Source organism: Acomys minous (genome assembly GCF_964271855.1).
Source record: "Acomys minous genome assembly, chromosome: 15".
Lineage (NCBI taxonomy): Eukaryota > Metazoa > Chordata > Mammalia > Rodentia > Muridae > Acomys > Acomys minous.
The window spans coordinates 25,704,076-25,731,145 of record NC_140497.1 but is presented as its reverse complement, the minus strand read 5'-3'; the positions used below and the strand labels follow the sequence as shown (position 1 = coordinate 25,731,145).

The 27,070-nt window shown below is 42.4% G+C and overlaps 2 protein-coding genes across 13 annotated transcripts in view; one reads left to right on the top strand and one right to left on the bottom strand.

Moving 5' to 3' along the window:
• LOC311585199 (uncharacterized protein) overlaps nucleotides 1-5,259 on the bottom strand; it is a gene marked incomplete at its 5' end in the record, with an annotated part of 68,151 nt that extends 62,892 nt beyond the window's left edge. For 9 of the 12 annotated variants that reach the window (XR_014775126.1, XR_014775127.1, XR_014775128.1 and 6 more), the window contains one exon: nucleotides 5,027-5,259. Coding sequence is in view for 3 of the 12 variants with exons in the window: in XM_084760137.1 (XP_084616263.1) it covers nucleotides 5,027-5,259 (233 nt within the window). Of the gene's footprint in view, nucleotides 1-137; nucleotides 512-642; nucleotides 774-5,026 lie in introns of those variants that run through there. The other 3 variants (XR_014775133.1, XR_014775129.1, XR_014775134.1) reach the window with 3 other exon arrangements.
• ERI1 (exoribonuclease 1) lies at nucleotides 5,145-26,638 on the top strand. The gene is made up of 7 exons (XM_084760134.1): nucleotides 5,145-5,375; nucleotides 8,995-9,173; nucleotides 12,219-12,429; nucleotides 15,182-15,265; nucleotides 17,197-17,306; nucleotides 19,048-19,162; nucleotides 23,765-26,638. The coding sequence occupies exons 1-7, from the start codon at nucleotides 5,280-5,282 to the stop codon at nucleotides 24,005-24,007; spliced, it is 1,038 nt and encodes a 345-aa protein (XP_084616260.1). The 5' UTR covers nucleotides 5,145-5,279; the 3' UTR covers nucleotides 24,008-26,638.
• Nucleotides 26,639-27,070: the final 432 nt, after the last annotated feature.

Below are 27,070 nucleotides of genomic sequence, written 5' to 3'. Positions count from 1 at the left end.
TGGCACAACCTGATATCTGGTAGTGTTAAACTTCAACTCAACAAAACTTCCTCTTTTTTTTTCTTTCTTTTTAAAACAAAACAAAACAAAACTTTCTTTTATTGATTTTTTGTGAATTTTACATCATGTACCCCAATTCCACTCATTTCCCCATCCCTTCATATCAGTCCTCTGCTCTTGCAACATCCCCCCAATAAGATAGAATAAAAAAAAATTAAAATAAAAAAAAAAATAAGTCTTGTTGTGAAATCTGTAGTGTGTCACACAGTATACCCGTCTGTCCATACATCTTTACTTTCAAAAGGGTCAATGGTCTGGTTTGAGGCCTTTGGCTTCTGCTATTCCGTCAATCCTGGATCCTCACTGGGACTTCTTTCAGATACTCTATTGTAGCTCTGTGTCATGGAGATCCTAAAACTTTGGATCTGCAGGAACAGGCCTTTCACACACTCCAGCAGATCATAGATGGGTAGATGTTGGGATGGGCCAACTCAAAGCACTGGATCTGGGCCTGGATCCAGTAGCTGAATTGGTCAGCCTGCCAGGTCTCCGGCACCCACACCACCAGGGTAAACCTTCTAGCACCATCCCAGAAAGGGGCAGGGCCAGCTCTCCAGCTTTCATGTCCTGTGGTAAGCTCACCTGCACCTTCACCACCAGGGCCAGCTCCACTGTGCTGCCCTTGAGGTGCAGGGCTCAATCTTCCAAGTGCTGCAGCCAGTGAGAGGCAAGGATGGCACTCCAGCTCTCATGACCTCAAGGCCAGTTCTTTCCTTCAAGGATCAAAGTGGGAGGAGTATGAGGGGGCAAAGATAGCTTTCTCTTTCTTTCTTTTTTTGTTTTGGTTTGTTCTTTAGACATGGTCTATGTAGCCTGGACTGGCCTGGAACTCACTATGTAGACTAGACTAGGCTCTGAATTCCAAGGAACTTCCCACCTTTGCCCCCCCTCCCACCTTGCATACTGATATTTAAAGATGTGAGCCGCTTATATTTTCTTAATTTTCTAAGTGCACATACATAGAATTTACAGTCAGAGAAAACCTATGCTTTTCCAAGTAGTTTGATGTTTCTTACACACACACACACAACTTCATGACACAATATCCCCAAGGGTACAGGAGTGGCATACAAACCTTAGTGGAATCCAACAGCTCTCTAATTCCACTGAAGACCCACTCATCAAGAGGGAAAGTATGCCTGGTACTGCAAACCCAGACAACTACTCAGGACTAGTAAAGTGATGGGACTTGGAAGAGAAACTGCAACTGCCACTTTTCTAAACCAGCACAATTCCTAGCTACATTCTAAATATTTATCCTTATACCCACTGATAAGTATAGGTCTCACACTTCATCAAAGAAAGGAGGTCTGCTTCCAACAGAGAAAGCTGCAACCAATCAAAACGCAGAGAACAAGTGACTTTGTGGTTCCCGGCTTAACAGATAGATATACCATGCAACTCCTGTACCTACGGCTGGGGATTCAGAGCAGAAGAGGGGATGGAAAGGTTTTTAGGACCCATAGGATCAGGAAGTTTGCTGTGAGATTTCATCTCCTAGAAATGTCAAAGAGGCTCCACCCACAAAGCCTTATTGGTACATGGCTGCCTAAGTAAGTCTTGAACAAGGATGACAGTAATAAACATGGTAACATGGAATTAAAAAATCTCATGGAGTCTCGATTCTAGACGAAGGACCACAGGCAAATGAGGAGTACTGAGACCAGGAGAAATAGTCTTCTCCAGGGAAGAGCTACCAAGTCGGTTATCGAACACCAAGTGGTCAGCCCTGAAATGGTATTTAAGATGTAGCTTTAGCAGACTGAGCGTATTGAATGTATATATTTAGGAATACCACACACCACCACCACCACCATCATCATCATCAACAACAAAAACAATTAAAGAAATAGAGGCCATAATTTGAGAGGATGGTGGAGGAAGGTGGTACATGGGAAGAGTGGGGGTGGGGGGTGGGGGGAGGGGAGGGGAGGGAAGGAAGAGGGAGTGACATAATTATATCGTAATTTCAAAAATTAAAAAAAAATGGAAACAAAAAAGCCTTTTAAAAAAATTTCATTCATAAGAATAAGGTTTGGTGGTTTATTTTGATTGCTGACTTGGTAGGACCTAGAATTACCCATGGGAGAATCCTCTAGGTGTGCCTGTGAGGGATGGTGTTAACCCTCCTACACCTCAGGTTAACGACTCTGAGGCAGGAGAGTCACCCTAAGTGTGCCACTTCAAGGGCTTGTTCCTGGACTGCAAGAAAAGGAGGAATCAGGCGAGCACCAGACTCACTGCACTCTTCCTAGAGATGCACTAAGACCAGCTGCCTCAGGCTCGTGCTGTCACTTTGACTATCCTGACGTGGTGGACCACAGCCTCAAACTGTGAAGCCAAAGCATCCCTTCCTTCCTGAAACTGCTTTCACCGGGATTTGTTTTTTTGTTTTTTGTTTTTGTTTTTTTGTTTTTTTTTAATCACAGCAACCGAAAAAGGTAACTAAGACCTGCCTCTACTTGTGAAGGCAGAGGGAGAGAGACCGTTTTAAAATGGAAGAGGAATCCTCGTACCAGGGAGGCTGAAGCAGCCTGGGCTACAGAGTGAGATTCTGTCTCAAAACCAAAAACAAGCAAAAACTGCAAAGGAAGTTCTGAGAAGCGAGGATTCTGTTATGCATTTTGGCCTCAAAAAGGCGGGAGTCCTGCTACAGGTAGCACTGTGGACTTGTTCAAGACAGCCACCCTCCTTTGCACATGCGTAAACACCCATCACTGCTTCTAGGATGTGGCTTGCCCCATCTTTTAAATTCCATTTAGTCTTTTTCACTCATTATGGTCTCATGATTGCCTTTCTTATGGGACCAAATACTTGAAGTAAGTCAACAGAACATCTCCGAGTTTTTGTTTGGCTCAATTAAAAAAAAAAAAAGCACAAAGAAAAATGTAATAAATAAGAAAAATAGCAGGCAGAAACAGCCAAGTAATAAGGTAGAAATTTGTGGCCGCTTCCCCCCACTGAGCCATATCAACAGCCCCAAGGTAGGGATTCGCAGAATCAGATTAGGGGTCTTTCTAGATGTCACTCTGGAGTCCATTTGGCTCCCTGGTCCTTGTGACCTCTGTGGTGTCAGTGTCAGATCCCCTGAAGCCAGAGCTGCAGGCACCTTCAAGCCATCCAATGTGGGTGCTTGAAAGCAAATTTCCATCTTTTGCAAGACCAATACATACTCCCAACCACTGAGCCGTCTCTCCCAGCCCAGGATGATTAAAGAGTAAATGGAGCATTCTCAAGGTGTGTGGTCAATAGCCAAAGGCACCATTATGTAGGACGTACTATTAATGGGTGAGATTGGATAAAGGCCAAAGAGACCACAGTGCAAAACTGTTTTCGCTATGTTTTATACTATTTCTTGCCTCTAGAATGGGCAGCTTTTCTAGGGGACTTGTTTTCCCCGCCCCCTTGCCCTGGTGATTGACAGGCCTATTTAGATTAGGAGACAACAATGAAGTGCTGTTGTTCTTTACCCTAAGGCCTCAGGCTGGATAGATAGTAATCTAGAGACACAACTCAGGTTCCTCTCTTCTGACTAGAAACCACAGTCCTGTAGTTTCAGTTTCTGGTCTTAAAAGCTGCTGATTATGAAGTGGGGAGGCGTCCATCCTCAATGACCTTCAAGCCAGCTAGCTGAGTAGCTACCTAATAGTCTGGGGACTAGAAAAGAAGGAAGGGCATGAAAGGCAGAAGCACAATGTTAATCGCTATTATGAGCCCCAAATAGAGAAGAATTAGAGAAATGCTACACTTCAGGAACCAATGAAGAGCCTAGAAATAAGCTCTTGAAGTTAAGAGCACTTGCAGCTCTGCAGGGGAGGAGCATTCGGCTCGCTGCACCCACATGGCAACTGACAACCATCTGTGACTCCAATCCCCGGGATTCACACACCCCTTTTTGGGGCTTCTGTTGGCATTTCACATGCACGCAGTGTACATAGATGTACATGTGAGCAAAAATAGTCATGCACATAGAAGAAAATATTTTAAAAATAAACAAGCAGTATTTGGGACTGGAGAGGTGGCTTTTCCAGAGGCCTTGGTCCAATCTTCAGTGTAAAAAAAATATCAAATATGAGTCTTTTCTATGAATACTATGAAACTTGTGTTTAGGACAAAGAATTAAAATCTTTTCGTTTCCCCCCACCTTGTAAAACTTTTCTGCAAAGGTTTCAATTCTCCAGATTGAGAAGAAACATTGTTTGCTCTCATATTCTAGGAATCTGACGGCCTGGTGACCTTTCCCCTTCCTCCATTTCTTTTCAGACTAGTCAATTGAACAAGACTGTGAGAACGGTTTTCAAGCAAAGAGGAAGAGACACAGCCACTACCTAAGTTAGAATAAACCCCAAGCGCACTTCTTGTCTTTTGTGTATTCACTCTTGTGAGCGTACCTACTTGATCAAGGGTAAAGTTTGCCTTGCCCGGACACTTCCGTTGGTGTGGTGGTTTCTCCTTTGTCTCTCAAAAGCATTTGCAACTCCAACATCTACATGACCGCGCCCAACTGATTCTAACTCCCATCCCAGGGGACCCAATGCCCCCCTCGGGTACTGCACCCACGCAGTGCAGACAAGCGTGCAGGTTAAAACACCCATGAACGCAAAGGAGGCGGGGCGGGGGGGGGGGCGGTGGTGGTGAGAAATAATGAATAAAACTTTTCCTAAATGAAGTGATTGAAAAAGTCACCGAATGCCAAACAGCAACGGAAAGAGGGAAATCCTGTAAACTTAAGAGTGTAAATGGCCGAGAGAAAACCGGCGCTGTCTAGACATGAGGAATGCATCTGCAGAAGGGCAAAGCCCACACTGGCCGTTTTCAAAGCAGTATGAAAATAAATGGATTTTTAAACTACTGGGAGAAAGACCTTACAACCTGCAGCAAACACTAATTAGGGCAGCTTCACATGCGCGTCCTAGGCAATGGGCACTATCATCTTTGAAACTGCGGGATATCTGCGCCCACTTACCCACAGCGCTCTACACTCGAGCTCTTTCCCGCCGCGCTCCCGCGCGCGCGCGCCTCCCGCCTCCCGCCCACTGCGCCTGCGCGGCGTGACGACGCCCCACGCTCCCGGAAGTAGGAGGCGTCCGGCGGAGTTTGTGTAGCCGCCGCCGCGGGAACGCGAGCGCGGTAGTTTTTCGAGGGAGAAAGGCAGCTTCGCGGCGGCTCCGTGGAGTGACAGCGAGCGTCAGGGGCCATTTCCCGCCGCGAGAGGAGGCATGGAGAACGAGCGGGACCGGCATCGTGGCGGTGACGCGGCGCAGCAGAAGACGCCGCGACCGGACTGTGAGGAGTCCCGGCCGCTGAGCATGGAGGTAAGGATGCTCGCGCGGGGCTGCCTCGCTCGCTCCCTAGCCCGCCTCATCCCTGTCGGGGCGAGCACCCGCTGCTTGAGGGAGGAGGAGGAGGAGGAGGAGGTCGGGCGGGAAGTTCCGAGTGAGAATGCTGCGTAAACATTCGGCGGGCGCCTGGCCGTTCCGTCAGCTTCGCGGCGCTGATTGGCTGAGTTAGCTCCTGCGCCTTCCCAGCCCCAGACCGACCCACTGCCATCTGCACCCGTTTCAGAGGTCTCCCCGTCTTTCCCCGATCCCTTGCTATCTCGCCCAGAACCCAGCCAGGAACGGCTTTCTAAGTAATTTGGTACCTGGCTGGTACATTCTCACGACAGCGGCAAGACTGTAAGACGCTCCCCAGACTTACTCATCTTGATGGATTAGTGTTAGCTAGCGACGCCGGTTTGTTGAGCGAGATGCTAAAACCCGTTGATGTTTCGTAATAGAAGTTGAGCACTAGAAATCCAGGGTATTCGTAGGGCTAGAGAGATGGCTGGGCCGTGAAAGGCTGGGCTCAAAACTAAAATGTCAGGAGAGGCTTCCTATTGCCTTTGTTCTTCCTATTTACACCTCCGTGTAGTGGTCAAAATAGCCCTAAAAAAATTCGTTTTTTAAGGTGTATGTGTGCAAATGGGTGCCACATGTGTGCAGGTGCCTGCAAAGACCTGAAGAGGAGGTTAGATATGGATGCTGGGGACCGAACCCCGGTCCTATTGGAAGAACAGAAATTGCTCTTAATGGTTAAGTATCTCTCAGGTCTCTAGAGTGATCTTTTAGCAGTCTGAGTGTATCTGGTTTGCTCCACTCATTCAGTGCCTTCTTCAGGTTGCCCCTGCCGCCTTTGCACATTTCGTATTGCGTATCTTTTCTTTGCTGCCCACTCTGCCTTTCCTGTGTCCTTCCTTAAGGATCTTGGGTTTCCAGTGTCCCAGGCGTGCTTCTCTGGATCTTTATAGCTTCATCTTATTCCCTTAATTATGTTGGTAGTTAAGGCTGAAAGAAGTTACCATTTGCCTTCTCGGGAAAGACACCTCTTTCATTCTAATACATGCTCTCAATAACATCATCTGAGTCTGTTTTAAAGCTAATTTGCTTAGCTGATTTTTATGAGAAGTCAAATATTCTTGTCTTTCAAATTCCTGAAACTTTGAGATAGAATGCTTTGGAGATCTGGGTCTTTTTAGATTGATTTTTAGAGGCTTTTATTTGTTAAAAACCTTGTTAAGTACTCTTAATACATGTATCATTTTTTCCCCATGATTTCAGCCACACAAAGTTTCTTCTTGTTTTTGAGATTTAAGTAGTAAATTTTCATCTCTAATTTCAGCAGTTGATGTCACCCAATAGAAGGAAAGAAGAGGCATTTTAATGTTTGGACACTTTTGTTTCAGTGTGCAGATGCAAAAGCTTTTCTTTTTGTAAATAGGTAGGCATAGTTTTTGGCAGTAGGATTGTGGAAACAGGTTTTGTTTACAAGTGGTTGCTTTCTAGTTACTTTATAAAACTTTGAACCAAGTAGGCTGTGTTCCTTTTAAAAAGGCTTTCAACGGGGAAGATAGAGAACCCCCTTCTATTAGAAAAAGAAGAGCAGTTTTATGAGATACTTTTATTTTTATTCAGGAAAGTGTGCAGACCTGTCCTTAAGTTCTACACTAAAGTATTTCTTTACTGTGTAGCAAATAAGCGTAAAAGTTCATGATCCTTTTCCATAGTGTAAAAGGATGTCTTGCTTGTAATAATGGAAACTTAATTGGGTACCTAAAAATTACAGAATGTCAAGATTCTGTGAAAATGAGTCTTCCAGTGCTGTGATTCCATCTCCATCTTATCTGGCCAAGCCGTTGTGTGACATGACAGATGGATATAGAGGCTGGAGTACATGCTAGTGCTAATCTTGGGTGTTAAATTAGTAAAGGGATGTGTATTTGCAGATAATCCTGTTTGTGGGGTTTTGAATACCTCTTGTTCCTTTGTAGGTTTATTTCCCCCCCACACACACACACCTTGAGAACTTGTAGTGTATGCCTGAAATTTGGGAAGAAACAGTTTTCACAAAATCAAGGCTGGAGTTGGGCCTTGACAGTGGAAGTAAATGTAGAAATCATCATTTATATGTCGAGAATAGCTGTGTTTGTGTGGCAAGTTTTTGAAGCTATAGATTTTAGATAAGAATTCTTCTAAGTGTATCAGAGAATGGATTTAGTCAAGAGAATTTGTATGTATTAACTAAGATGTCAGTTTTGGTTAAAAAGTATTCTTTAATGTTGACAGTTTTGTTACATGAGCAAAGAATAAAGATGGAGTTTAAAACTCATTGTGAGTTTAAATATAAGGAATAAATTATCCTGATAATGTCTAAGGAGGAATTTAAGTGTTCATGAAAGCTAATTATTTGGTCAAAGTGCAGGGTAATCTTAAAAACATTTGTATAAGCGTATATTAATTTATAAAGTAAGGTCTTTGTTTTGTAATGTGTATTTTTGACAAGGTTATTCCTGCTCATCAACAATTCATGCATTGAAATTTCTCAAGGCAGTGAGAACTAGCACAGCACCTAGCAGTACACTACAGTGTTTGCCACAGTGAGCTGAAAGCTGAGAGTGGGAGCTAATCCTTGGTCCTTCCAGATCATTTTTAAGGCAGGGATTCCTCTTTATTCCGTAATTAATAAAGTTCACTTGGGGACCGTATAGTAAATTATGACCAAGTAAATACACATTAATATGTTAATAGCAAACTTTTTTTGACAGTTCTGAAAACATAACATATTTGTAGCACTGTATATAGAAAATAATTAAGTTTAAAAATCCCTTAGAAATTAGTGTGTTTGCTTTAGGTCTGCATAAGAGGAAAATAGACTGGAGTTGTGTGACAGAAAGGCAACATTGTAGATTCGAATAACTGATAGAATATGTGTCCTAAATTGTGAGCTTTGAACAGAGTGTTTGTTTGGTTCAAGAGCTAGGAGGTCTTAGGACTGGACTACCACATTTTCTTTTCCTTTAGGGCTGGTTCTGTTACTTTGTGAAATAAAGCCAGGCTGAAAAGTTCTCAGGAAGTCATTGGTTCATATGTGCACAGCACAGTGATGTAAATGGTCACTTAAATGGCCTATTCCTAAGTTTGGGGGCATTGTTTGTGATCAGCTTTACAGCCTGATGATCATAAGGAAAATCACCGTTTACTAGTAGCTAGTCCGCTCATACAATCTCATACTTAGAATAAATACTACCTAAATACTGTTTATTATTACCAAATACCATCTGGGACAACTACATTTGTATAGGTGAGGGAACTGCAGATCAGAGGCTAATAGCCCAAGGCCATGCTGCTAGTAAACAGTCAGCTGCTGCCTGCAAAGGCTGTGAGTCTAGTATCTGTCCTCTTTTTACTTAGCTTCATTACCTCAAAGGAATCTCATGACTCAGGCTAGTGTGGAGCCAATTATATTGGAAGCACATCTTTCATCTTCCTGCCCTCCTCCACTGGCACCATGGGGAAACCTCTCACTGTACTTGTGGAATGTAGAACCTTTAGGAGTTTGCATCTTTAAAAATTTATTTGCACTAATTATAAATCACCTCTCTCCCCCTTTTCATAGAAAAAGCAGCGATGTAGACTTGATGGCAAAGAAACAGATGGATCTAAGTTCATTACCTCCAACGGAAGTGACTTCAGCGACCCAGTTTACAAAGAGATTGCAATGGCAAATGGTTGTATTAACAGAATGAGTAAGGAGGAACTCAGAGCTAAACTTTCAGAATTTAAGCTTGAAACAAGGTAATTATAACTAACTTTTAACTTGTTACTTGAAGCAGTAGTTCTTAAAAACCAGATTAACTTTCCAGTTACAAAAGGAGTAGGTGCTCACTTTGAAAATAGTAAAAATAAAGAAATACATAAAAATTTCCTCCCGTGAGATATTCAGATCATGGCTGTAATTTATATTCTTTAGCATGAATCTTGGCGTGCAATTCCATTGCTTTCCTTTAGATGTCAAAAGAAGGTCTCCGAATCAAAGTTTGTGAATATTTTAGAAATATACTATCAATGTATAGCTGTATAATCCTATCTGTTGTAGCAAGTTGTTTACTTAATTTTTACTGGTGATAGAAGGTCTCATGTGGTCTGAGCTGGCCTCGAGCGCACAGCCCTCCTCGTCGGCCTCCTGGGTGCAGTATTACAGGCTTGCTTCACCATGCTGGTCTTGGAAATTTTGCTTTATAGTTGCTTATTTAGTTGGACAGGCTTGCTTCACCATGCTGGTCTTGGAAATTTTGCTTTATAGTTGCTTATTTAGTTGGAACGATAGAAGACATTTCTCCTTAGTTACTGATAATTTTATGAAGGAGGCTTGTCTGAAATCAGGTAGAAATCATTCACTTATGGTCAGTCACTGTTCTAGTTTCTGAAGTAACTGATAATGTCCATCACGTTCACCTGTATTGAATGAGAAAGTGTACCATAGTTTTCAAAACTCTCCCCACTTACTTTTTTAAAAGTTTGAGGTATGTGGCAAGAATAGCTTTTAGCATCCAAAAACACGTGTAGTGTTTGATAAACATCAAAGAAAAGCAAACTGGCTATATATAATAGTTGAAAACATTGTTTCAGGGCAGTCAGAATTCTTCCTTCTAAGTGACGGCCTCCACTCGTTTCCAGATAGAATTGTGCCACTTTTCAAAAGAACACCTACCTGTTTTCCCTTCCGGATCATCTCTATCATAATTTTAAGGAACATTTTTACTGTATTTTCTCTTGATTCTTTCCGTTATGAAAGTACACAACCTGTGGCCTACAGAAGATTGTCTGAGAAAAGTTTTGTTCTTCCCAGGTGTGAAGATCAGTTGCTTACTCCTGGCTTGCATGGGAGCTAAAGGTCTAAATGTGTGTTTATACATTTATTCAACAAGCCTGTATTGAACTCTAAGCACTACACTAGACACTGACGCTATAAAGGTAAACCCAGATACATTCCCCCCACTCTGCAAATCTCAGTCTTGTGAAAACACACAAATGTCACAATTAGTGTTGTCAGGGTATTGGGGTTCAGGCCAAGCACAGCTGAGGGTGCAAAGCAGTGTGTCTGTAACAGGAATTCAGAAATGCGATGGTTAAACTATGCCAAATAGGAAAAGGAAGGAGCATGTTTCAGGCAAAAAGAAGGTAAAAACTAAACAAGAAAACCTTGTAATTTCTATTCTGTTTGTGTGTTTTCCGTCAGATGTTCTTTCTTTGTTGTACAATTAAAAGAATTCAAAGGCATGCCACATTATTTAGACTACGGCACACAATGCTGTATAATCATAGCTTCTGGTGTAGCAGCGTGCTGTGGGGAGAAGGAATGTTTGACAGTGATACTGAAATGGTAAGTTGAGGCAAGTGAAGGAACCCTATGCTCAAGGCTTCTTTTTCCTTGAGACAGAAGGAAGGCACTGAAGATGGTCCACACAGTTTTTTTTTTTTGTTTGTTTGTTTTCTTGTTTGTTTTGTTTTGTTTTAGTTAATTTATTGGTTCTTTGAGACAAGAGTTTCTCTGTGTAGCCCTGGCTGTCCTGGACTCTCTGTAGACCAGGCTGGCCTCAAATTCAAATCCGCCTGCCTTGCCTCCCAAGTGCTGGGATTAAAGGCGTGCGCCACCACGCCTGCCTTAGTGCTCAGTTCTTCAGTGAGGTGAGGCAGTGTGCTGTTGCTGTGATCATGGCAGCCTCTGCCATAGCCCAAGAAACTAAGAGAAGCCATTGTAGAAATATTGAGGACAGCCTGTTGGGATATGCAGAGCAAGGTCGACGTGAGAGAGGAGAGCTTCTACTCTGGGCAGTTAGTTCAGTGTTTGTGCCACCATCAGAATTGCACTGCCATTTCTTTAGAGAAACAGTAAGTAAATAAAATGAGATAAAAGAAATTAATAAAAATAATTTGGTTACATCTCACAGGTGACTCAGTATCATGAACAGGGTTGAGGGGCTTTTCTAGGTTTTGGTAAGGTTTAGAGATAACACTAAAACGAAGCATGGTAGTATACACCTTTAGTCTGAGCACCTAGGAGACTGCAGAAGCAGGAGGATGTCCACATGTAAAGCCAGCCTGGGCTGCCTAGTGCCGGGGCTGCATAGGAGACTGTCTCAAAAGAAAGAAAACACTAAAATATTGTGTCTTAAAGCAAGCAACTGGTTGGTGTTTTCATAGGTAGGATTCTTATTCAGTGCTTATGTGGCAGTTTAGGAAGGAAAGCAAAGAGCTTAAAACATGTAAGTGTTAAGTCACTGATTGGCGATGTGACCAAGAAATCGAACAACCTAGGTTTAGTCAGATTCTTACTAAGTATGGTAGTGTTCCCTTAGAGCATGTTCTAGGGTGAGATGGCCTCCCTTACTTTTGAAGTAGCCATAAGACATTCAACTTTGGGCCATAATGCTTTCGTACCCTTATTTGTTTAGTTGTCTAACCCTTTGAATGCCAGAAGAAAGAGTACAAAGTGTTCGATTCATCCAAATTTTCTTACTCAACATTACATTTGTCCTGTTAGCTTCAGTTCTTATATCATGTGTGACTTACCATACAGGGCAGTGTTAGGTGTACCTACCTGCAAGGCTATGGCTTAAAATACTAGGACAATGAAGAAAATACCTTGTGAAGGAAGATTTTGTCATATTAAGCATTTTGTTTTCATTGGCTCTTTGCTAACTTAGCTTTGAGTTTTTCTTTCCTAATATTTGTTTGGCTAGCATTTGTCAGTTACGCTGTGGCTGCAGCTATGCAACCCAGTGCCCACCTTCAGGAGTTGTGGCTTGACTAACATTTACCTGATCTTATGTTTTTTAGAGGAGTCAAGGATGTTCTCAAGAAGAGACTGAAAAACTACTACAAGAAGCAGAAGTTGATGTTGAAAGAAAGCAGTTGTGTGGACAGTTACTATGACTACATCTGTATTATTGACTTCGAAGCTACGTGTGAAGAGGGAAACCCAGCTGAGTTCATCCATGAAATCATTGAGTTTCCTATTGTTCTCTTGAATACACACACCTTAGAAATCGTAAGTGAATTGCTGCCTTTTCATTTTATTTTTAGTAGCAACTATTCTGGTGGTCATTAGTAAGCCAGGGGGTCTTGTTTGCCGTTTTAGCTAGACACAGAACTGTAAAGGGAGATTTTTGCATATTGTGGTAAGCTCTGTATTTGCGTGGCTAATAGGAAAACCATATTGAAGCAATTCCAGGAACTGCTTTTCTTCTTTTCCAGACCAAAAATTGTGGGTTGTTGTTGTTGTTGTTGTTGTTGTTGTTTCTCTGTTATTTAGAACATCTGAGTAGATACCATTCTCTAGGGAAGTGGTGCCTGGTGCTGGTCCCAGAGAGAAGAATCTAGTTCTGTGAGGGGCCCTGGCATCAATAAAGTTATTCAAGTTCCTTAGGTGGTTCTGATGTGCAGTGAGAGTAGAGGATAGTTTCTAGCAATTGAGTGCTTAATCCATGGGGGAAACAGCTAAACCTTAATTTCCACGCCATACATATGTCCTAGGTAATTATTGGCATTGCATTGTTAGTTCATGACATCATTGAATGAACTCCTCGAAATAATACTTTTTACCTTATAAAATTGAGTAAGGAGATATCAAAATGCCTCATCAGTCTATTTGTTAAGTACAGCAAGGCCTTGAACGTGGTAATACGTAACTTTTCTGTTCAAAGCCTCTGTAGTTTCGTTCTTCTCCCCCTCCACCAGAGGACAGCTTCAGGGAGGTAGTCTCCCCTCGCCCCGTGTGACACAGCTTCAGGGAGGGAGTCTCCCCTCGCCCCGTGTGACACAGCTTCAGGGAGGTAGTCTCCCCTCGCCCCGTGTGACACAGCTTCAGGGAGGTAGTCTCCCCTCGCCCCGTGTGACACAGCTTCAGGGAGGTAGTCTCCCCTCGCCCCGTGTGATACAGGGTCTCTTACTCTTTGTGCCACCTGCATAATCCAGCCCATTTCTAAATCTGCTTTCTCCAAAACAGATTTGTAGTCAAATGAAAAGGAAAAATGGCAGCTGTGAAGGCAGATGACTCATGATGTCATTTCTTCTCTCGGTTCAGGGCACTGATTTGGCACTGTCCTTCCCTCATTGAGACATTAGGATGTGTTGTCGTCTGATGTGTTCTCATCACACGCTGTCCCTCCATAAGAAAACCCTCATTTTATTCCACTGTACTGCCGGCCACCCTCTTCTTTATGGAAAAACTCTTCATATTCGTTACATACACTTTTTTGTCCTTATTAGTTTCCTTCCTCTCCTCCCTTATGCTCACTGCAATCGATTTTTAAGCTGTGTGTTCTCTTTTAAAAGTTTATAAAGGTGCATGTGTGTGCATGTGTTGTACCCATGAGTGAAGGTCAGGGGACAACTTGGTGAGTTGATTCTCTGCTTCCACTCGTTGAGGCGCGATCTTACTGTTTCTGTTGCCTGCTTAATTCTTCATCTAGTTGGTCAGTATCTCCATCCTTGTTACCAGCCAGCTTCAACACAGTGGCCCAAGGGACCCTTTCAAAACCTTGCCTTGACTCCTGATTTAACTTCAAATAAAAAAATGTATTTTAAATATTCCATGTGTGATCTATCCTCCTTTTACCTTGGGTTGTCTCCTGTTTTTATATACTTCCTTTTGCACTCAGTCCATTCCTGCTATACCAATTTGCTTCTGTTTTCTCAAAAATGCCAACCATTTTCCAGCAGATATCCAGCTAGTCCCCTCCCAGAGCCCCACAGAGCTTTAGGTCTCACCTTTAAGTAAAGCCCACCTGTTTATCCCATTTAGGGATGGAGCCATTGTTTGTGGACCTTCTTCCTCAGGCCACTCTTTCTTTAAGTACGTGGTCCATATATGAATAGGCCTATATAACATGTTGTTGAAAGTGGTCCCACATCCCACCCTTACCCCCACCTCACCCTCTAAGATGGGGTTTTACTATGTAACCTGGACCTCACTATATACATTGGTCTGGGTTTGAACTTAGAGATCCCTCTGCCTCCGTCTCCTCAGTACTGGGATTCAAGGTGCTCACCACCAAGCAGACTCTGTGTAACTTTATGTCATTGTTTGTTGTGGTGTATTTAGTATTATCTGATTGTAATGCCAAAAGCAGTTACGCCTTTGACAGATTTTTATTTAAAGTTACAAACAGTGGGGCTGGCAAGATTGCTCAAGGGGTACTTGTTGCCTAGGCTGAGGGCCTGCATGGTAGGAGAAGACAAATGACGACTCCCAAGTTGTCCTCTGACCTCTACATTTGTGATGTGGTACTTGCACACATATGTTCACAAATAAATAAATTTAAGATGTTTAAATTAATAAATTAAAACTGAGTGTGCCTGTTTGCTCTTTTAATCCCAACACTCTGGAGGCAGAGACAGGTAGAGCTAACCTTGTCTACATGATGAGTTCAGGGTTAGCCAAGGCTACATAGTGAGTCCTTGCCTTGGACAACACAAAACCCCCAAGTAATGATTAAGTTACTTGGCTGTTCTTCCAAGAGGATCCAGGTTCTATTCCTAGCATCCACGTGGCCACTATCAACATCTTATGTGGCAAAAAAAATGTTTACCTCAGCTTTGGTTTGAAGGCTTGCTTTCAGACACTTTTGTTTTTAAAGCTGCGTCTTCACATTTAAATATCAGAGTGCTTTTTGTTGGAGGGTGTTCTCCTTAGGAACTCTGCAGTGATCTGCTCTGAGTAGCTATACAGTTCTGATGTGGTTGGATTTGTTGTGTCTGTGTCATGTACTGTCACTTTGCCTCCTGTCCTTGCCCTGCAGGAAGATACATTTCAGCAGTATGTGAGGCCAGAGGTTAATGCGAAGCTTTCAGATTTCTGCATCAGTCTTACAGGAATTACTCAGGTGATTATTCTGTGTTTTAATTTCTGTTGGTTTTATTGGTGGTTTATTTCAAATTTTAAATTTTAAATCAGTGATTTACTTTGTGGGTAGTTTAAAAAATAATGTTATGAACAATTTAATGTGCTGTTTTCCTTGCTTGGTAAAAGTCTTTCATACTGTAATTAAAACAACAACAAAGGGGGTTGTAGATATGGTTCGGGGGTTTAGAGCACTGGCTGTTTTTCCAGAGGATGCAGGTTTCATTCCCAGCAGCCACCTACGTGGTTGCGCACAACTGTAACTCCAGACCTAGGATCCAATGCCCTCTTCTGGTCTCTATAGGCACTGTTCCATGATAAAGATTTAAAAACAAAACAAACCAAAAAGCTGATGCAATGGCGTGTGCTATAGGCTCACGTGCTGAGAGAGTAGTGAGTGCAGTAATGAAACTGGAGGCTTTCATGAGCACAGATGTTTGAGATCAGTTTGGGCAGCACTTGAAGGCCCTTACCTCAGAAACAGTAGTCAGAGCCAAAGAGTCAGCACTACACTTGGTAGCATTTTTGTTACCCACCCCCTAAAGTTGTAATGATGCAATCATTGTAAAAGGAGCATTAGTAGTATCCGTGTTGCTGTGCTCTGCTCATAGACAGGCTTTAGAACATGCCTGTTTACAGTTGGTGGTCAGTCTCTGGGTTTGTCTGTTTTAGTTGTAGACGTTTGTTAATTTATTTGCTTTCTTCATTAGTTTGTTCATCTTCTCCACACAGTTTCATGCCCACTGTCTAGTCAGTTTCTGCTTCAGTTGTCTCTAAGTCAGGGGATCAGACAGAATAAGCCAGTGGTCACAGTTTGGGTAGGAAGAGTGACAGGTCAGTGCTTTCTTAGATTGTGCAGACGTCCGTGCAGAGGGCTCACATCTGTGTTGGAAGATCAGGCTGCCTTTGTCTTCATTATGATGAGCTTGGGCTGCATCTCTATACATACTGGGCAGAAAGGAAGGAATGGGCATCTTGGGTGTGCTGGGGCAGACCTCAGTGTAGGACGGCTCAAATCTGTGGGCTCTTGAGAATCTGCGTGAGCTGGACAGAGCAAGCAAATCATGAAGGGTTCTATGATCCTGAAAGCAAGAATAAGAGACAAACAAAATGCATCAGACTGACATTTTAGAAAGTCCAGCCCTGTGACAGTGTGGTCTGCTGTGCCACACACATACTGTGGCACAGTGTAGTGTGGACAAGTATAAGGTTTGAGAGCGGGAAAATTCTTAGGGGCTGTAGCTTAGGTGAAATATTTGCCCACTGTCCAAAGAGTCAGTTTATCACTGAGAGAGCCCCTGGGTTGTTGTAACACTGTAACCACAAGCAACGTGGGAGGAAAGGGTTTATTTCAGCTTATACTTTGAACTCACAGTTCATTCTTGACAGAAGTCAGGACAGAAATGGTAGCAGACACTGGAGGAATTGTGCTTACTGCCTCACTCACTCACTCGCTCTCTGGCTCTGGCTCAGCCTGCTTTCTTATACAGCAGGCTCCCTAGGCACCTGCACAGGGATGGTTCTGCCCACAGTGGTTGTGGCCCTCCTGCATCAGTAGTCAGGACACTTCCCGGACAGGCTGCCCACAGGCCATTCTGATCCAGGCAGTTCTTCCGTTGAGGTTCACTCTTCCCAGTTAACTCTGGGTCACCTGTGTCAAGTTGACAAGCCGGGACTATCTTAACTCTTAATTTTGGGAGAATTACACACTCACTTGAAGGCCATCCCAATTTCTTGGCTATTAAATGATTTCTTAATTGTCTCAGGTGAAATTTAGGTGGTAAGTAGATCCAAGGGATGGAGACCACAGTAAGTTGAACAGTTCACAACTGTTTGCTTCCCTCCAGTTTATGCCGGGGTTTGCTGTAGGGCTTCAAGTGGTAACTGCGCTAACTTCACTCTCTGTATCTTCAGGATCAGGTAGACAGAGCTGATGCTTTCCCTCAGGTCCTGAAAAAAGTAATTGAATGGATGAAGTCAAAGGAATTAGGAACCAAGTACAAATACTGCATATTAACAGATGGGTAAGTGGGGAAGTACTTTTCAAATCCTCTTTAACAGTGAAGAGCTTTGCCTATATCCCTGTGTCCATTGTGACATTTGCTTGGAAGCCCATGTCTGTCGTGGCATTTGTTTGCTCACAGAGACCTTCAGCTGTGTCACATTCTCATCGCCACACATTCTACACACATTCATGCTTTACCCGCCATTACTCAGGCTGCCCATTCATTTGGAGGACTTACCCTTTGTCTGCCCAGTTCATGTTTTCTTCCCTGTGGGAAGTTCTATATCTTAGCACCTGTGCTTTTGTTTCACCCTGGCATCACCACTCACAGTGGTCTTTGCATCTCTTGCAGCCATTGAGATGTCTACCTGCCATGCTGACTTAACTATCTGATGGGTGATCTTTTTGTAAGGAAGTTGGAGTCCTTTCAGAGCATGTCCTTTTATTACCCAATAGACTTCCGTAACACTTTCTGTAGTGCCAAGTCCAGAGTTACTTGTTAAATGGAAAGGAAATGAGAGCTGGGTGTCAGGACACTCCACCTGGGAATTGGAGGCAGGAGGGTCAGGGATTCAAGAGAGCCTACATAGTGAATTTGAGGCAAGCCTGGGCTGTATGTTGAGACCCTATCTCAAAAATCTACTTACAACCCATCCCCCCAAAAAGAAGAGAAATGAAAGCCTTATATAGGAAAGTCTGGAGGGTTAAAAGAAGGGTTATAGATGTTCCGAGGTCACTGTACCACAGTGCCATTAAAGGTGAAGGAAAAAGCCATGAACAGCTTCTGTTGTGTTCATGTCGTGGTGGTGTGCTCCTATGTCAGGGTGTTGCTCACACAGACAGGGCATGCACATGGGACTTAACCACATCATCATTGATATTAGACATCTAGAAAAGTGTTGACGGGCATCTTTAGAAAACTCACTGATTTTAAACATGAACAGTGTGCCTGCTAACACTGACAGCCATTTCTGTATATCACAGTAGAGGGAGTTCTTTAAAATCTTAAATTCTGGGATGGATCATTGAAAATCGATATGAGGGTTGTTGTTGTTTTAATTAGAGTAGTAGCAAAAATAGTAACTGATGCCTCCAGAAGTAATTTAGGCAGCTCGGGCAGTCTGCTCAGAGTTGGTGAGAAGCATGGGCTCCTAGGACGCGCAGTTGTTTTTAATTTTATAGTAGCTGAGTTGAGGGCTTATAAAATTTCCCCCTGAAGTTGCTGTTATTATGACTCTTTGCCCAAGAAAAGCCACATTTAAATTAGCTCAATTTCCACATTGCATACTCAATACTAACCTAGATTGTTTTTATTTTGAGACAAGGTCTCACTTTGTAGCTCTGGCTGGTCTGTGTGCTGCAGCCTTCAAAGTAGTGGAGAAATAGCAGGCCAAATTATATTTTAACTCTTAAAATTTGTTTTTGAGTTAGTAGAGAACATAACTAAAATGATTAATTTGATATAACATGTAACCCTAGCAGTTACACAGAAGAACTCAGCAAGGTAGAAATTTGGACAAGAATTGCAACCAGAAAAGCAATCAAGATGAGCCTAGTAAGAATTGATTTATGAAGAAAATACTACACTTTTTTCCTTTTTAATGCTTAAAAGTATTTTCTAGGAACCACGCTTTCTAAGTTTGGTATATTTTGTGAATATGAGAAAGTTAATGTAAGTAAAGCACAAACAGAACAACGTAAGATATTTTTTGTAGTAATAGCATAGCATGTGCATTACACATTTTTTCTCTCTTTATAAGTTCCTGGGATATGAGTAAGTTCTTAAACATCCAGTGCCAACTTAGCAGACTCAAGTACCCTCCTTTCGCTAAAAAGTGGATCAATATTCGAAAGTCATATGGAAACTTTTACAAGGTAAATATTTTATTTTATTAGTTGTACTCTTAATTGTGTTTGTTCTATTTTACATATATATTTGGCTATAGTTTTGTATAGGTATTAAATTTTTGAGACTTAATTTTTTTTTTATTATGTGTGTGTTTTGCCTGCCATGTATATATGTGCACTATACGTTTGCCTGTGCTTTTAGAGGAGATGTTGTTAGATTCGCTGGAATTGGAGTGAGAGATGATTTTTTTTTTTACTTAGTTAATTTATTCAGATTACATCTCAGTTGTTATCCCATCCCTTTTATTCGCCCGATCCTCCCTCCATCCCGCTTTCACCCTATTCCCCTCCTCTATGTCTGTGACTGAGGGGGACCTCCTCCCCTACTGTATGGTCATAGGCTATCTATCAAGTCTCATCTTGGTAGCCTGCTTATCCTTTCTCTGAGTGCCACCAGGCCTCCCCACCAAGGGGAAGTGGTCAAATATGGGGCACCAGAGTTCGTGGCAGAGTCAGCTGTGGAGAATGTCCTGTCCATTGGCTAGATCTGAGTAGAGGTTCGATGTTTACTGCACGTATTGTCCTTGGTTGGTGCAGTAGTTTGAGTAGAACCCCTGGGCCCAGATCCGCCTGTCCTGATGTTCTCCTTGTAGGTTTCTAGGACCCTCTGGATCCTTCTATTTCCCCATCTTCCCATACTTCTCTCACCTAGAGTCCCATTAGGATGTTCTAACATCTATCCCAATCTCCTGCTTCTGGATTAACTCACTCAGCATTTCTAGTTCCATCCATTTGTCAACACATTTCGGGAATTCCTTGTCTTTAATAGCTGAGTAGTATTCCACAGTGTAAATGCACCACAGTTTCTTTATCCATCCTTCTACTGAGGGACACTTAGGCTGTTTCCAGGTTCTGGCTACTATGAATAAGGCCGCTATGAACATGGTTGAGCTTATGTCCTTGTTGTGTACTGGAGCATCTTCTGGGTATATTCCAAGGAGTGGAATAGCTGGATCTTGTTTTCTCAGTTTTCTGAGAAAGCGCCAGATAGATTTCCAAAGTAGTTGTACAAGTTTGCACTCCCACCAGCAATGAAGGAGTGTTCCCTTTTCCCCACATCCTTGCCAGCATGTGCTGTCACTTGAGTTTTTGATCTTAGAAAAATGCAAGTAGATCCATATTTATCACCATGCACAAAACTCAAATCCAAATGGATTAAAGACCTCAATATAAAACCAGAGACACTAAATCGGTTAGAAGAAAAGTGAGGAACAGCCTGGAACACATTGGCACAGGAGAAAACTTCCTGAACAGAACATCAACAGCCCAGGCCTTAAGGTCAACACTTAATAAATGGGAACTCATGAGGCTGAGAAGCCTCTATAAGGCAGGAGACACTGTCAACAGAACAAAGCTACAGCCTACAGACTGGGAAAAGATCTTCACCAACCCTACATCTGGCAAAGGTCTAATATCCAAAATATATAAAGAACTCAAGAAATTAAACACCACCAAAACCAAAAACCCAATTGAGAAATGGGGCTCAGAACTAAACAGAGAATTCTCAACAGAGGAATATCAAATGGCTGAGAAACACTTAAAGAAATGCTCAACTTCTTTTGTCATCAGGGAAATGCAAATCAAAACAACTCTGAGATTCCATCTTACACCCATCAGAATGGCTAAGATCAAAAATTCAAGAGTGAGAGATGATTGTGAACCACCATGTGGGTGCTGGGAACCCAGTCTGGGTGCTCTGCAAGAGCAACAAATTAAACAGCTGAGCTGTCATGCCTTCCCCTGTAATTTTTTAAAAAGTGTTTTTTTACAGAAATGAAGCCATTTCATTGTTACTTTTTAGAATCTCGGTTGTGTTCTGATCAGAACCTCAGCTCCTCTCCCCTCCTTTACTCTCAATTAGTGCATTACCTTTACTGGGCAGAGATTCATACATAGATTGCTTGTGGGACAAATGGTATTGGAGTTTATTGTGTTTTGTTTTTGTATTATGAGACCTTCGCAGCTTTTCAGTTGCATGTGTATGTTGTATTTGAATTTGACATACCTGTTGAATTCCTACAGTGAAGAGTATTTCAGCTCTACTAACACCCCTGCCCCCAAACGCCTGTCCCCCTTGCCTCCTTATAATCAAGTCACTGTCGGAGGCTTATGTCCTGTGACTGTGGAGACTACACACAAACCCACTTTCTCTCGCTCTTCCAATGGTGTGGAAGCCACACCGTGTAGCTCATGCTGAGCTACAGCTCTTGCAGAGTGCTGAGATTGCAGGCCTGTCCGCGACCCCTGGCTGGCAAGAGATCTGGTACTCAACAAGGCAAACTGACACTTCTCAGGACTCAGTCTGTGGCTTTCAGGCATACTTTCTTGGAGTCGTTAATCTTGTAGTTTTAACTTGTTTGTCCTTCAGTCTTCTGAAACCCCATTGGGAGTTTTCCTTTGCTTTCTGTCATGTCTCAGATCCTGTGTCATCTTTCTCTCTTTGCAACATCTTTTGATGAAGTATGTCTAAAGTAGCTTCATTTTTTAAGGTGCTCTTTCTTTAAAACTGTATTGAAAATGACATTTGACAGCAGCAGTGCAGGGAGAGTGGTTTTTTCTACTTTAGGAGTTTCTGAACAGTGTTGCTGCAAACATTCTTGCCTGTGTCTTTGGTGTCTTCGTGTATTTACTTTCTTGGGGTATAAACCTGGGCATGGGACTGGGGGTCACACGATATGTGCATCATTAACATTGCTAGGTAACCCAAGGACAAGTCTCCAGAGGGCTCCTTCCACTTGGCTGCCTCGTAAGCAGTAAGTTACCAGGCACTTGGGAGAGTGTGCTGCCAATTGTACACCCTTTTTCCTTTTAAATCAAGTCCCAGCTTTTTGTTGCTACTTTAACATGGCTTGGTTGTGGCTTGTTAGTCCTTTGATGATGTTTTATAAATTCCCTGTTTTTGTGGATTTTTCTTGCCACACATTTTGGGAATTTAAAATATACACACATATATATTTTAAATGTTACAGAACATTCAAGATATATCTGAAAGGAAAAAAGTGAGCCATGACGCAGCTCCAGCCCTCATAAGTTCAGTCAGTCTGGTTGCAGTGACAGCCTCCTCACTTTACTGTTTTGGATTACAAAACAGCAGCTCACCGCCTGAGACCACTGAGAATTGCTTCGGTCTTAGCGTGCCTCCCTGTCCCACAGCTTGGAAATATCTCCCTTTTCCTCATCATGGGCTCCCTTCTCAGCATTACCCATTGTCAGTTCACTCCCCACTGGTCAATACCTTGGTTAGGACTGGAAGATGGGCATCCAGCTCTCTAGCCCATGGGCACACCGACCCACACCTATGTACCAGTTTCTAAGAAACATATTTCTTTTTCCTGAGATTGTGACTGATGATTTAGCTGGGTGTGGTAGTCTGCACTGGTGCCTGGTGTCTTTTAGGGATTGTACATGAGGGTCTCCATTAGAAGTCAGATGTTACTCTAGTTGCATGCATTTATATGTGACGGGTCTTTGCCTGCAGCTTTCAATGTCCTTTCTTAGTTCTGTACATCTGTTTTGATTCTTACAGTGCTGTGGGGAGTCTGTGTTCTGGTCCCGTGTATGTAGAGTTCTACATGCAGTGCCGTGGGGAGTCTGTGCTCTGGTCCTGTGTATGTAGAGTTCTACATGCAGTGCCGTGGGGAGTCTGTGCTCTGGTCCTGTATATGTAGTGTTCTACATGCAGTGCCGTGGGGAGTCTGTGCTCTGTTCCTGTGTATGTAGAGTTCTACATGCAGTGCCGTGGGGAGTCTGTTCTGGTCCTGTGTATGTAGTGTTCTACATGCCTCTTGAATCTTGATGGGCATCTCTTTAGATTTAAGAAATTCTTTTAGGATTTTGTTAAAAACGTTTTCTGTGCCTTTGACCTAGGTTTATTCTCCTTTCTTTGTACCTATTATTTGTAGGTTTGGTCTTTGTGTAGTCTCTCATCCTCAATTTCCTGGATATTTTGTGCCTGGGTTTTTTGTTTCTTTGTCTTGTTTATTTGTTTTAAGATTTATCCTTTTCTTTGGTTATCTTTTCTTTTTTACTATGTTTTCATGGCCTGAAGTTCTCTTCTCCACTTTGGTTCCCCTGAGCTTTTTATTTTGACTTACTGAGCTTTTCATTTCCATTTTTTAAAAATTTATTTGTCCTTTAGTCTTTTTAGAGTCAGGATCTTACTATGTAGCTCTGGCTGTTTAGGAACTCACTATGTAGGCCAGACTGGCCTTGAACTCACAGAGAAGCCTCTGCCTTCCGAGTGCTGGCATTAAAGGCATGTTCCGCCATGCTCGGCGTTGACTTCTTAGTCATTCTGTTCCTCTTTTAGATTCTGTTTTCATGTCTTGAGTCGTTTTTATTATTTCATCCATCTGTTTATGTTTTCCTGGTCTTCATTCAGCCACTCACTCATTTCTTCGTTAAAGTTCTTGAGCGTATTCATAATTGCTGTGTTGAGGGTTTTGTTTTATGCCTCAGCTAAATTGCTTTCCTCTGGGAAAACTAGAATAGGTGCTGGCTTTGTTTTTTTCTTTTTCAATTTAAATGTTCAGAGTACCTAAATTACTTACTAAGCTGTTTATTTTCCAGGTTCCCAGAAGCCAAACCAAACTGACAATAATGCTTGAAAAATTAGGGATGGATTATGATGGGCGGCCTCACAGTGGCCTCGATGACTCCAAGAACATTGCTAGAATAGCAGTTCGGATGCTTCAGGATGGATGCGAACTGCGAATCAATGAAAAAATACACGGAGGACAGTTGATGAGCGTGTCCTGCTCCTTACCAGTAGAGGGCGCTCCAGCTCCACAAATGCCGCACACTAGAAAGTGACTGCCTTTTTGTCTGGATCAGTTGTTGCTACGATGAAGTAGCAGATGAATCTGAGTAGTGCAACCTTCAAGCACCTTAAACATTTAAGATTTACTACAGTTACAGATAGGTGGGTATGTACCCAAGCATTTTGTGGGAGAAGACACACCAAACTCTTCGCCACCAGCACTTTTGATATGAGCAGTATTTGTTACACAGTAACCGTTCCTGCTTAGAATTGAATTTTATAATGTAAGGTGTCCAAGATTTGTTCCTTTGGTTTTAAGATGGGAAGTTTTATTGGTTTATTCCTTGAATGTCGTGTCTTACTAAATTTGAAATGAATTTCTACATTAACACCATTAAATTAAATATGTTTTTGACAGTGTAAAAAGGATTGGAAGGTAGTGTTTATCTTTCCATTGAATTTTATCTAAAACATGGTCCTTTTTACTTTTTTTAAGTCTGTAGGTGAAGTTGAGGGTTATTATTGAGAGTTTGTTCCAGAAATGCCACGTGGGTACCAGATCCTACAGGTTCTGTACTTCAGACGGCATGTTTGTATATAACACGCGTATATACTCCCATATATTTCAGTGATCTCTAGATAGCTTATACTTAATAAAATATAAACAGATGGTTGTACTGTTTAGGGATTGATGACAAGTTAGTGTAGACAACACCATAGTAGGCCTCACAACATAGCACATGATTTAAGTTGCTCAGCCAGCATGAGCTGCAAACAAACCAAGGATCTGAGGTGGTAGAGACGACAGCAGTGTCTCACAGTCCTGTGCACCACACACGGTCCATTCAGCATAGTGCTTGCTGAACAGCAAATTCAGGTGTTTCTTTTTGGAACATTGCCTGCATATATTCAGGCCGTGTAGTTGTTTCTAAAGGTGTCTACCACCAAGCTTGGCAGCCTGAGTTTGATCCCTAGGACCCACATGGTGGACTGGGAATGACGTCAGGGGTGTCCTCCTACCCTCTACATGTACACTGTTGGACCACTCACACAAACACATGCATGTGCATCCAAAACAGAAGCAGGATGCAATAAAGTGTGCTGGGACACAGCTGCCAGGTTCATCTCATAACTGGAAACCTCATAATAGATTGTAGGGTCTACTTAGAAGTCTAGTTGCTGATGTGATTAATGACGTACAAGAGCCGGCCCGATGCCACATACTCAGGAGTTATGGCAGGGGCCAATCTGAGGCCACCCTGGACCACATAATGAGATCCTCGCTCCAAAAGGTGTCAGTAGAAAATACAAGTGAAATTATGAAAGATATAGTGTACAAATCAGTGGGAGTTTTTAAAGATTTGTTCATTGGCTTCCCTCTCCATTGTGAATGTGTATTTGTCCCGCTCCGAGGTTGACTTACGTCTCTTGATGAACATTGACATCAGTGTTCAGTGCTGTGAGGTTAAATGTTTTGTGCCATAGCTAGTTAAGTACCTGGCTTGTCTTAGTGAGTGACCTGCTTCCAAAATCAACCTGTGCTTTAGAGATAGTGATGTAAACAAACCTATCTAGAGGCTGAAAGTGTGGACTTTTGCAATGAAAGCCCTCTCAAGCTTTTCATGAACCAATTTTATTCACATTTGCTTGGTTTTTGTTGTTTGTTTGTTTGTTTGTTTTTAACCTTTAGTAATAATTGTGATGCCACATTATTTCTATGGTTAATATAATCAAGTAGATTTTATTGTGTTTTCCAACTCTGTGCATAGGAGAAAAACAGTAAATGTTCTTGGTGGCGTGAGAACTTGCCCTATGGGCTGTGGCTTCTTGAGCCGGTGAGCTTCTGTCTTGAAGCAGAGGGCTGGGAAGTAGCCCATCACTGTGAGTGCGAGCGGCCTGCTAGGCTCAGTCTCCAGGTGATTTTCCCGTAGCAGCCACGTTGACACAGGTGCGGGTTCATGCCCTAGAAACATAATTGCTTGTTACCACATTGCGTAGTTGCTACTGAACAGCTGAAACTACACTTGGAACATTGGAGAAAAGCAGGAAACACTAATGTGTTCCTAGCTTTTCAGCTATTGTTTTGAATCAGGCAGCTTACATTTCTTCTTGACAAGTAATCAGGTACTTAGCTTTTACTTTTTCTTTGTGGATCTCTATAAGTTCAAGGCCTGCATGGTCTGCTCAGCTCCAGGACAGCCTGGGCTACACAAACAACCAGATCCTATAGGTAAACAAACAAACAAAAACAAAAAGAATTTCAACAATACAAGTTTTTAGAATTCTTTTGGCTCTAAGTACTTTGCCATCTCTACTCACATTCTGAATCTCTACCAGACCCCTCGGATCTGACTCAGGCTTCTGCTGAGATGACTTTTCTTTATAGAATCGGGTAAGTCTTGGGAGGAGAGTGCTGGAGGGAGACTGGTGTCAGCTATAAAGACACTGGATTCTTGTTAGCACTATAATGAGCTACACCAATACTATTATTAAGTTACTTAAAGCCTTTATTTTCTCTGTAGTCATCAGTTGCCATGTTGATTTCCTTGCTTTCCTTTCACTTGTTTGGACACATTGAAAAATTTTCCCTCTGTATTAAATTCAAGTCCACACCAACTGGTATATATACTCAGCTATGTTTTATCTGATTTTTGTCTCCTGTTTGTATTAAATGCTGACATCAACTCTGAGAATAATTTATTTTCTTTCTCTTCCCTTCTCCCTCTGAATGGAGCAAGCAAAAGGATGGAGTGTTTTTCTCTTTCTAAACATTTGTTTTTATGTGTATGTGTGCTGTTGTGAGTTTGTGTACATCAAGTGCCCTTAGGTTCCCGTGGAGGCCTGAGGGTGTCAGATGCCCTGGACCTGGAGTTACAGGTGTTGTAAACCCCTACTGTGGCCGTGGGGAGCCTGAATCATGCAAGAGCAGCTGTCACTCAACCCTGAGCCCTCTCTCCAGCCCCAGAGAAAGGTTTTCTGACTTCCTGTTTCCTTTCTTTTTACCATTTAGAGACCTGCTTGGCTGCAGTAGAGTTTTCTCAGCTAGGGTGACAGGAAAGACCATGGGAGTCATGCTAACGTAGTACTTAGTAAATCTCTGAAGAGTCCTTTGTTTC